Source organism: Coenobita brevimanus, chromosome 65, assembly GCF_032717465.1.
Source record: "Coenobita brevimanus isolate Jiangsu-jjx chromosome 65, ASM3271746v2, whole genome shotgun sequence".
Classification (NCBI taxonomy): domain Eukaryota; kingdom Metazoa; phylum Arthropoda; class Malacostraca; order Decapoda; family Coenobitidae; genus Coenobita; species Coenobita brevimanus.
In genome coordinates this window covers 50,483,400-50,495,594 of record NC_137018.1, presented here as the reverse complement: position 1 = coordinate 50,495,594, position 12,195 = coordinate 50,483,400, and the positions used below count along the sequence as shown (strand labels likewise).

Here is a 12,195-nt window from a genome sequence, read left to right as displayed (position 1 = left end):
GTCAGCACTGACAGTGCTTATCTATCTAACAGTGCCGGTTTATCGCCAGACGCTTTGATCGCAGAAGAGGTGACAACAAATCTCTTACATGTCCCAGTCCTTCATGTAAGAAACAGGTCAACTCTGGAACTGTCTCCCTCTGTCTGTATTTCCTACTGCCTATGATCTCCAGTCTTTCAAATGAACGCAGTATGTCCAGGCATCTTGAAATGAACAGATATTGAATTTGGCTCTCTCTTACCATATCTGGTTTTTGCTTTTTCTTGGAGGGAACAATTTGAGGGCTCCTGGCCTTTGGTTCCTTTTTCCTCGCATTAAAAGTGACCCTGTACTCCACCATCAGGCTGTCCCATCTCCAACTCCTATCCCCTAATGTAAAACAATTTTAAAACTGTATGGTAATCCAAATGGATAGAAGTTCCCCATCCCCCACCAACAATATTCCTATGCTTAGGACTTTGACTTCATTCCAAAATGATAAGGATATTATCCAAATATACTGGGTAATACTTAAGGAGACATAGGACCACTTTTTTTTTTTTTTTTTTTTTTTTTAACCTAAGCTCTTCATGGGACTGAGTATTTTCTGATTGCATTTAATATTTTTTTTAAATTGGTGAAAACTGTTTAAAAATCAGTGTTTGTTTATAATCCCTTTCGACACTAAAGACAGACCAATGTCATCTTGAGGTGCCTGAAGACACACTGATGCCATTTCAGAATGCTGTTTTTGATCAAAATCACCCTTATCAGTGCCTATTTACTCAAACCTAGCCTAAATTTTTAAAACCCAACCTTATATACATATATATCCTAACCTAACCTAATGCAACATGGTAACTTATTTTATGCTATCCTAACCACACTTTTCCTAACCTAACCTATCCCTTCCATAAGCATATTTTCCTTGTTTATTGATGGACTCTCTTCATACTCAAAAAGGCAGTTCCGTACGGTACACCTTTACAAAGTCATTGAATCAATTCTGAGATAACCTTTTTTTTTTATTATTATTATTATTTTTTTTAAGGTCCTCCTATGTCCTTAACCCCTGGATGCCGGGCAGATTTTCGCTGCGAGAACAGGTTGTGTCCGTGCGTCTGCCTACAGCCTCGACTATGGTTTTGCTCTCAACATGATAACTTCTCCATTACTAGAGAAACCAGACATGGTGGTGTCAAACACACGCCCTATGGCACCGTCACCGAGTCCTTTCCTAGTATCCTTGGAAAAAGGTTTGGCAGGGGCAGATGAGGCTAAAGTCCACATGAGGCAGGAACAGAATCAGACGAGAAAGGTTAAGAAAAGATCATCCTATACCTGACAAAATCACAGAGACGACTGAGGTATGGTTGAGCGGGCTGGTGGGAGTCTCCCCCAAGCTTTTGGTGCTGACATAAAGCGACGGCCATGACATAAAGCGGCGGCCACTTCAAACTGTGCCAGGAAAACAAGAGCGGTTCCTACCAACACCCGGTGCCACCACGTCACCAACTTTTTGACAGCTCCAACCACCACCCAGCAGCTAAAGGTTAAGGGTTTACCCGGAATATATTGTACAGTATGCAAAAATATAAAAATGAAGTTACGTATGCAACTGGCAAGGACTGCCAAGGTAGAAGCACAGACAATATTCCATACCATTGTCAGTAATGTAAAATACTGCACTATACAATAGTGGTGACTCAATCGGTAGAGAGGTGGCCTGCGGTCCTAACGGACCCGGGTTCAAATCCCGCTGGGGCAGGGAAAAGTTTAAGGATTTGAATTTCATAAAAATCAGACTTTACTGATCTACCAGAAGACCCGCCAACATGTCGTAAAAGTACCCCCGCTAATACCAATACACCAGTCCTGTATGAGACAGCCCTAGCATGTATTCAGTATGGACGGTGGGTGTTACCGCCGAAGTGGTGACATGTAGAGGTGTGAAGTATGTAGGAGGGCTACTGGGTCTTGGAAGCAGGCTGTGAAGCCTATGCCCAGAGTCGGACACATAAAAAAAAAAAAAAAAAAAAACTACAGGAGTTAAAGGCACAAAAATACTACTACAACAGAGCCTCATTATACGATGAACCACTATGCGGTGAATCACTTAAATGATGACAAAAAAGTTACAATCTTTTTTCGTATTATGATAACATTTTCACATACCATATGATGATTACAATCACATACGAAGCCTTGCTGGTCAATATATGATCATTATTTTTGCTTCTACAATCGCCCTCATGCAACCCTACAGCCATTTGTTTGTTCCAAGATGACACTTGCACACATCATTATCGGATGTGTTAGCATCAGTGATGGAACAATAGTGTGGTGTTGGAGTTCAAGCAGCAAGGGACAGGCAGCAGTGAAATAACTAGTTTACCATATGAGTCAGAAATGTTTTTAGGCTTATATTTGGTGATAAACAGCAAATGAACTGCAGTGTTGTGAAAAAGCAACCAGTTTACATGAGCTGGAAACTTATTTTTAGGCTCTGTTGGGTGGATGACCCTTAGTCAAATGTATATCCCCAAGAATTCGTGCTATAACTGACACAATTATAAGATAAGGACAAACTGCAGGAAAGCTCCCATTTATAAAAGATGAACATTTTTATAATGGACTACCTTTCATGCTGCATAATTCATTTATGCTACCCAAATTCTGCAGAAATATTACGTTTGTTACTCAAAAGCACTTATAATTACAGTGGTGTCCTATTGAAGGCAATGGGTTGATTCGGCCCCGCAACTCATCTGTCCCCAAATCATTTCAGGTAGTTAGTTGACATTAACCTGTCAGGTCTGCATGAATTTGGTTAGGTTGTCATGTTTGGTTGGATTAGTGGGGACGAATGATAAGTGACGGATTGACTTCAGAGCCACATTAACTTGAAAGTCCGACATGGCCAATGGCCGCATTTTTTCTTTTCTTTTTTTTATGAGTCCGACTCTGGGCAAAGGCTTCAGGGTCTATTTCTGGGGGGCAATGGTCTTTTGCCAAGGTTTGCAAAGAAAACTTGAGGATCAATTGATATCGTCAGTATTATGCTTTTCTGCAACTTTTTAAAGCTATCATCCATCCATCCATCCATTGCCAGATGCCATGTATCCCAAACGGGGTGGTCAAGGGCTTAGAGTTAATTGTTTTACAGGGAGGGGCACTAATCCTCCACCAACCCCACTTGACACGTAGGGATGCCAACAGCATCTGGTGTTCCCAGGCGGTCACCCATCCAAGTACTAACCAGACCCAACGTTGCTTAACTTCGCTGATCGGACGGGAAGCAGTGTACTCAACGTGGCATGGCAGTTTAATGAGAAAAAATCATATGCTATTCTGAAGCTAAGTGATAATTACATTACAGATTACTTAAAAAAAAAAAAAAAAAAAAAAAAAAAAAAAAAAAAAAAGTGCAGATAAGTGAAATGAAAAGGTAGTACCAGGTAACAAAGGCCATTTGGCACTAAGTCACATTGCAGAGTGAAAACATTTAGAAGAAGGAAAATAAGAGAAAACAGAAGATACAATTAAATATCATACAAAACCCCTAAATGAGTTAAAATACTAAGAAAAATAAAAAAGTACAGAAACTGTAAAGTCTATGCATGGGAGCTCTCCTGCAGTTTCACCTACGATAAATTGTGATCCATTGGATTTTTCCAAATGCCTCATCATAAAACTGGAGAGTTTTATATCATCTTCACTAATCTCATTAATGCATTACATCCTTACTACAATGAGTAAAATCTTGAGGAAAAAGTAAGCAAGTATGGTTTAAAAATAAAACAGGCCTAAATAATCACTGGACTGAATGGGGAACATGGTTCTGTACTCGGCTTAAATGGTAGATAAAGTATTTAAGTTTAAAAAGCTGGGTTACGACAATGATGAATTATGTGGCATCTTTCACACACAACCCCAATACAAATATCCCATGGTCCATACTAACCCATCCAAAATTCTTGATTAGTCTAAAATTATACCTTTAAAAATTCCCACACATATAGTAAAACCCTTTCCTTAACAAAAAAACAAGACTCAACTTTTTGTCATTCATCTGCCTCCCTCCATCTGTCACTTTTATCACACAAAATCCTGACCTCATTTTACCCTTACCTTGGGGCCCAGTATGACCACACCCTAACCCCCAAATAATCCCTCAGTTCACCACCACCTACTCTAACCCCTGAGCCTCCTCCACACTTCCAACCAAATAACCCAGAATTAACTACCCACATATTGGCCCCCTTCCTGCACCTGACCGTACTTCTGCTTACCCCCATATTGAACTAGAACTGATCACCCAATCCCGATTCTTACCTTCACCTTACCCAATAAACGTCAGCTCCACCCTCTCAAGCATACAATATCCCGGAGTTAACCACAATCAACTCTGTCTTGACCCCACTCCTAGATCCACCTGCTGGACCCACCCCAACATGGCCTCCCTACGGTACACACAACTATCTCGATCATATCTACCTTCGGTGGAGGGTTGTTCTGGGGCGCTGGAGCCGCTGCGCTGGTCGAGGGCGCGTTGTCCATGGTGCTGGGTCTTCTTTCTTCTGGACGCCGATGCACAAAGTTAGAAGTAAGACTAAAACTGAAATCAAACACCCATGAATCGAACTCAAGTTTGGGCGGCCATTTTCCCCTCCATCTTCACTAGACCGTCATTTTTTAAGACGACACATTTTGGAATCCTGGCTATGTTGCACCTTCTCACCTATGTCAAAATGTTCTCTGTCTACTAAGGTATATTTATTAGGTTACAGCGATACATAACACGCTAACTAATACTGAATATTCACGTAAATATTGGCTAGCTGAATGGGCCTGCCCCTGACATCTGCTCCATGGAGGAGAACTGAGCTGCGCAGGGGGTGGCGTCTGGCTTCACGTGCGCAGCATTCAATATTATACCCAGTTTCATCTGAGTCTAATGTTGTATCGTAGAGTGTTTTGACTTATGCTTTATATCAATACTGTATGTAACGTACACACTCAAATATGCTCTTATGGTGAACAATAAAGGGAGAATGATGTCAGGTGCCTGTCCCTGTGTTTGGTTCTGTTTTCCAGCATATCCTTGTCAGGTAGCAAAACTAACGACTTGCCTTGGTTGCAAGACATATATATAGTATGCTCTTTAAGAGTCATTTACCATAAAGACACTATGCAGATTAATTTCCATGAAATTCATGCTTATCTCATTTCCCTTACTCCTGCGTTGCTCCGGAATAGGATCAGAGTTGCGACAGTGGCGAGGTATAAGCTACTGGAATCCTTCTCTTGCAATTTAATTACAATTGCGAGTTTTGAAGGATTGAAAGTAGGACTTGGCGCGGAAACGAAATGTCAAAGGCTTCCATTGATGGAAAATGCTCTGACAGATGGCGTAATAATAGAAAATAACATACAACATTTTAATGAGATCAATAAAAATGTTATAATATGCCTACTTATTCACGGATAAACATCGGAAGAAATCAAAATTAGCATAACGCGTCTATTATGTAACTTTTTTTTTTTTTTTTTTACTGGCATTATCAAATTAAGCAGTATGTCATACGGACTGTCATACACTTTGTTCTATCGTTCTGTCGTAATCAGACTAGAGCTATCGGAATATTTTATTATAAGCACTCAGCTGCATGATTAGAGGTCTTGATCTCAACTAAATACTTCAGCTATTCCCCTGTCGTAATTTAGTTCATCCTCTTAATGGCTCCGCGAAGGGCAAGAATTTTGAGGTGACTTGTGTAGCCTACTTAATTTACAGTATATCATCAGAAGAATAGAAAAGCTTTTGTTTGACGACTGCTACTTTTAAAACGGGACTGACAAATTACATGACTGGATTTCGAATTATTAGACATCGAAGCAAAACAGCTACCTTTTCCATCTCTCACACCACTGAGATGGAACGAGTGAAATGTAGAGCTTCCCTCTTTTTTCATCTGCTTGTGCTATATTCATTTAGGTTACACGTATTTCAAAATTGTCGCAAAGCTCACATTTTTTGATTAGCTGTATTTCATCAACTTAAGAGTAGGAAAGAAAGAATGATGAAGAATTAGCACGAAGCCATAATATGGCTATATGACACTAAAAGCAGGGGGAAAATAAAGACTGGAACACGGAAATATCAAGAGAGGTAGACAGAAAAGCAGGACAGTAATGGGGGAAGACTGGAGGAAAAGAAAGATACCTCCTTTTGGTAGCCTGTTACAAGCATGCAGGGATACTGGGAATGTATTCCCCCCCCCCCTTTCCCAGAGGGTCAAAAAAAATTTATACCTTTGATTTAATGCTTTACCGTAACCATAGGGATGAATCCATACTTCATTATCAAGGACTCTCTTCCATTTTACATTTTTATGTGATTTGAGTTTTCTACTAATGTATTTTCTGTTCATTCTGTAAGCGTTTGCTGTCTCGGTGAAGATAAAAACAGTCTGGACTACTTCAGCCCAATAAAGTTTATAAACGGCCCCAAATGTGCGTGTGTGCGTCAGGCAAGTAATGTGCGTATGTGAGTACGTATGTGCGAGTTTGTTGCACATGGACTTCTGTCATCACAACACATTGTTTTGTCTGCTGCCCACTGAGTTATGCATACATCAAAATTATCTGTTTGGTACATCTATGCACCTGTGTGTGTGTGTGTGTGTGTGTGTGTGTGTGTGTGTGCTGTCCTGTTTGGAATAATGTAGCCTACTGTACTCATCTTTTCACTTCTTCAGAGAGAGAGGGAGAGAGAGAGAATTACTCATTAGAAATGAGTACAAAACTATTCTTTTTGGCCTGTTAAGCAGAGGACTCTCTCTCTCTCTCTCTCCAGTATCTAACCCGTTCAGTTGAGTATCCAAGGGTGAATAAAATAATCTTGAGATATAAAGAATCAAATCAGAAACTTGTCACGTGTGTCAGCTTAATCACTCTTATTCCTCTTTCGCCTCTTTCATTTTTTCCCCACAATGTATTGATTAAGGTATTCAGAAGAGAATCACGTTATAGAGTTCTCACATTTATTCTCGAAATCATAACATAAGTTTACAAATCCTCCTAGAAAATTATTACTGAAATGAAGTAGCATCTGCCTAGGATGGGTAAGTTTGTGCTGCACTCGACATTTTCTCTATTTCCCTCCACGTTAAGGGGGAATTCAAGCTAACTGGAGTATCAGCGATGTTCATGCTTTCTGTATGATGTCCGCAGTCTTTTTTACTTCTTATGACCATTTCCGTGTCCGGATGCAGTTCTTACTATGTTATATCAATGGCACGTACTGTGGGTTCGTACTACCAATTTTCAGCACTTCAATTTTATTTTTGTACTGTACTGGAAACACGGTAGCCTAATGCAACGTGCGTTTATCATGAAGACAACATAAACATAGGGTGTAACGTAGATTGTCAATTCTCCTAAAAAAAACACAACTGACTAGCGTAGCTGACGGTTTTGTAGTCTACAAAGATTCAAAACTAATGCTCATCAGAATCACAGATTCTAGGAGACTCGTGGTGTGTAAAATCCAGTTATTTTTGCAGGCCTGGGTACCACTAGGGATAAAAAGTGATTTAGGCGCTATCCCCATGAATGAAACATCTGCTGGTGAAATTCTATCAGTTTAAAAATACCAAGCTGTAACCATGTACGATACCAGTACTATTCCTATCAACAGTAGTACTCCACGGTAACGCATTCTGGCCTTGAGATCACTTTCCCAAATTAAGGAGTATGCTTCCATGGACTATTTGCTGTTGACTGTTGTGAAAGACAGCTAGGCGAAAGAAAACCTATAACACTGCACAGAGCACATGAAAATCTTGTTCACATTACCTACCTAATTAATGTCTGCCTCCGAATTTTTCACTGTTAGCTGTATCTTAGGGCCCCGATTCTTGTGCTGTAAATAAGGCCCCAGTAGTCCAGTGATCCTCTGGGGAATAAATTGCCAGTGCAGAATACTTCCTGGTACATTTACGAGACCTGCCCCTTCTGTGTATCTTTGCAGTAACCTTTCTGCTTTCCAAAAAGGTCAGACATTATGATACTGCTTGTACAGTGCACCATTCTCCGTTCCTAAAAGCTTCAAACGGTCCTACTTGATTGCTTGTAACTAATATAACTCCATTTTAAAGTAGGCTACTGACAGGTCGAATCTGGTAATGCATGTTTTTAATTATTCAGCCTTTATAATGTGTGAACTTAGTCATTTTTTATTTTATTTTTCTTACCCAGTCATGTCGAAGTTCAGAAACCGACGCCCCCAGCAGACAGTTCCTGATGTCACATGGTTACCCTCCGCAATCTTGCTGTGATCACCACCTCATTAAGAAGGTGGAAAGGTAAAGTGCTGTTGTACTTCTTATGGTGATAACAATTTCAGACGTGTCATTACCATGCCAACCTTTTAACCTTTCAAGACAATGCTGTCTTATCTTTTTCATGCTATTGCCAGATGCTTTTATTCTTTTCTAAGTGAAGTTATTAGGAATAGTCTCCCCTTCAGATCAGTTATGTAATTTATTGCACATTTTTATCTTACTACTACCAGACACTTTCCTGAGCATACTAAGAACTCCTCATGGTAAAAGGTTTGATATCATCTTATCCTATCATACCCTGTTAGTCAAAATATATACTGCACAGTACTGTACCTTGCATCATTTTGCCTCTGAAGATTACAGTACACCAAGACCTCACTATAATGGACTAATTGGGGCCCAAGCCATTCCGAAAAATGTGAAATTCCAATTAAATCGACATCCGGACTTATCCCTTAACCCGGACTTTTTCTGACATATCAGACATTAGTCTGGATTGCACCAACGGTTTTTAAACAGTTTTCACCACCATTGCAATACTTTACTGTTTTGTACCATCACTACAATAATCAAATGGTATAATATATTCATTCATTCATTGCCAGACGCCATGTATCCCAAACGGGGTGGCCAAGGACTTAGAGTTAATTGTTTTACAGGGAGGGGCACTAATCCTCCACCAACCCCACTTGACACATAGGGAGAACATTATGCCAACAGCATCTGGTGTTCCCAGGCGGTCACCCATCCAAGTACTAACCAGACCCAACATATAATATATTCATTCATTCATTGCCAGACGCCATGTATCCCAAACTGGGTGGCCAATGGCTTAGAGTTAATTGTTTTACAGGGAGGGGCACTAATCCTCCACCAACCCCACTTGACACGTAGGGAGAACGTTATGCCAACAGCATCTGGTGTTCCCAGGCGGTCACCCATCCAAGTACTAACCAGACCCAACGTTGCTTAACTTCGCTGATCGGACGGGAAGCGGTGTACTCAACGTGGTATGACCGTTGGCTATCATGTAATAATACTGTGCTGTAAACTGATAGACATGTCTGTTATTTACCTTATTGTGGTGAATATAGCTGAAGTGGTCAGGCCGTCCGACTGCTTCTGGCTTTATCGGACTTTTTTCAATATATAGGAATTTAGTCTGGTAGCTCCTCGATTCTGATAAAAGTGAATTACAGTTTATTGAAGTCCGTTATGTTGAGCGTTTACTGTGTTCTCAAATTAACGGAAGTGATTCTTAGGTACTGTAGCTACTTCCATAATTTCGGACTTCTAACGGGAAAAATTATAGTTACAAATTGGGTACCAAATCTCCACTTGGTTACTGCTGGCATTTCTGAGGAAGCATACATAATGGATCGTAGCTAGTTCTTACGATAAATAAATACCCACAGCAGTAAGGTATCAGAAATCCTGTGGTTGGCCATGGTTTTCACTTGACAGCTAATTTAAGGTTGACTGTGAAGTGTTTGGCATCTGTACAAATTAAGATAAAAAGTATAAATAAGCGATCTCATATGCTTCTTATCCCTGGAAAAGTTCATGAGTACTGCATAGGCCATGGTCTCCCTCCCCACTTATTTGAACCCAGTTCCAGACATTAATCACCTTCAGTTCCAGTCAGTGAACCACAACTGGTAAAGGATAGGACGTATTTCTACTTCCCACTGTCCTTCATGTGGCCCGTGACTGTTTCAAGTTTACACATATTAAACGTGAGATTTTGAAGTGGGAGGCAGACTACCAATTTTTTATCTCATTCTTGAACTACAAAAAGAAGGAAAAGGTAGTCTGACTTCTCTAACTTCCTGTTGATTATGTTACGAAAAGCGGAATGCACTTAAACCATTTCCTGTCTTCAAAGGTGTTTGAAACTGACCATCTCACAAGATGGGCATCCTTAAACTATCCTGCACAGTTTTAATAATACTATACAGCTGTAAGTGTCCACTAGGCATAGTACAATGCCTACAGTGCTGTATCATCACAGTATACAGAATCACTGAAATTACATACCGTCCCACCATGTTATATCCTCAAATCAAGGTAACACTCATTCTGTATTTTCTGGATGTTTACATGTCCTTCCTGGCTGCAACACAAAGTGCCCTACTACAACATCAATCTACTGTAGTATGGTATTCAGTGCACAAGAAACCATTAATTGTTGTTCTATTGCATTACACAATAGTTTTCATGTGTTTTTTATTGTGATGTAATTACAGTTTAGGTGCCAGACAGTTCCATACGCCGATATGCATTTAATTGAATTAAAGTGTTTTATTACAGTACTGTACACAAATGCCATTTCATCACCATCTTTGGCTTATACATAATGTATAATAGTTTATTTATATCTGTGTTCCATCACTAAATATATTGCACTCATTTCATAATTATTGGTTATTCTTATAATCTCCCAGTTATATCTAAGGCTACGCTTGTACAATATTTCATTTCATCTTCCCAGTCTACATTTTCTTCTTCCTTCCCCTCCCCTTTCTTCACATACAATAGCTACAATACTTTCTCTTCTTATTGTCTTGTACTATTCATTTCATCTTAACTCCTTCCCTCTTGCCTGTGTCCTTTGCTCTTTTCATATCAGCTTTTCTTCCATTTCATCAAGACCTTCTTCATGATCAAAACCCTAAAAATCAAAACTATAGTTCAACTAACCTCCTAGAGCAGAAACTGCTGTATGATAAATATAATACTGATAAAAGAACGCAGTGTGAGGAAGCAGCTCATGGTTTGCTGGCCAGACAGGACGATTGTGAATGAAGGTAAACCAGTCATATCTTTAGGCCATGCAGTAAAGATAGGAACCCAGCCATTTCTTTCACCTAAACATGTCCTACATGTCAACACTTTTTTTTTTTCTTTCTTTCTTTCTTTTTTTTTAGTGCTGTGGTGTCAGTTACCTTTTGTTGCTGTTCATTCCTTTATGATGTCAATTTAATGTCACAAGAAAATGTTTGTGTCTAACTACTGGCATCATAACTTACAGATGACTTGAGTAGAAAAAGCTATAGACATTTCAAGTGCAGGAATGTGGAATGCAAATATGGGATGACAATTTCTCTAATGCTGTGTAGCCAGGAGTTATGAGTTATGTTGATGTCTTGGTGTATGAATATCTGGGATGTAAAGCAGTCATGTTTGATCTGTACTTATCATACTTAGCAAGAGATGGTTTGTAAATCTGTATTGGAATAATGGGAATGTTAGCCAGTTCTGTTTAGTTTAAACTTGTCCTAATTTTTAAAGGATGTGTTAAATACAGTCAGTCCAGTGTTAATAGGACTGAAATCCTAGCCAGTCATTAAAGGCATCCTGACCATCATGTACATGACTGTTTTAATAACTGGAATGTTTGACAGATTATTTTCAGGTTTATACTTATTCTACATATCTTGGGATGTGCTGTATATTTTGGCATTTGCAGGAGTGGAATGTTAGGCTAGGTTATTCTTGGTTAAATTATTGTTACTCATAATAGCTTGTTCCAGTGTATAGGACTTTGATGAATTAGTGTATTGGATGAATAACTGGTGAGTTGGATGTATCACTAACAAAAATGGCACAATGTTCCAGTCTCCTACTACAGAGCCTCTCCTTTAAGCTGGTTCCTTTATCACTAAATTTAATTTGCAGTTAGGTGTAAACAGGTGTGTGTATGTATGTGTGTATCAATGTATGTATGTATGTACAGTCAGATACCATAATCTCATAAGGGGTGGCCATTTATCTTTGAGTTAATTGTTTTACAGGGAGCGGCACTGACCCTCTGCCAGCCCACTTTTTGACAAGTAGGGAAAACAGAAGGTGTACAGTGCTAAAATTA

At 39.5% G+C, this 12,195-nt stretch overlaps 1 protein-coding gene and 2 non-coding genes across 3 annotated transcripts in view; all 3 read right to left on the bottom strand.

Annotated features, from left to right (window-relative positions):
- The window catches only part of LOC145404827 (uncharacterized), a 113,678-nt gene extending 108,843 nt beyond the window's left edge, over positions 1 to 4,835 (bottom strand). Inside the window, exon 1 of the mRNA XM_080276325.1 lies at positions 4,477 to 4,835. Coding sequence (XP_080132451.1) covers positions 4,477 to 4,539 — 63 coding nt within the window. The 5' untranslated portion in view covers positions 4,540 to 4,835. The remainder of the gene's footprint in view (positions 1 to 4,476) is intronic.
- On the bottom strand, positions 3,190 to 3,308 carry LOC145405202 (5S ribosomal RNA). Its single transcript, XR_013898302.1, has one exon. It is a non-coding gene; the product is annotated as a 5S ribosomal RNA (ribosomal RNA).
- Positions 4,836 to 9,232: 4,397 nt separating the features above from the next.
- LOC145405121 (5S ribosomal RNA) lies at positions 9,233 to 9,351 on the bottom strand. The gene has a single exon (XR_013898265.1). It is a non-coding gene; the product is annotated as a 5S ribosomal RNA (ribosomal RNA).
- Positions 9,352 to 12,195: the final 2,844 nt, after the last annotated feature.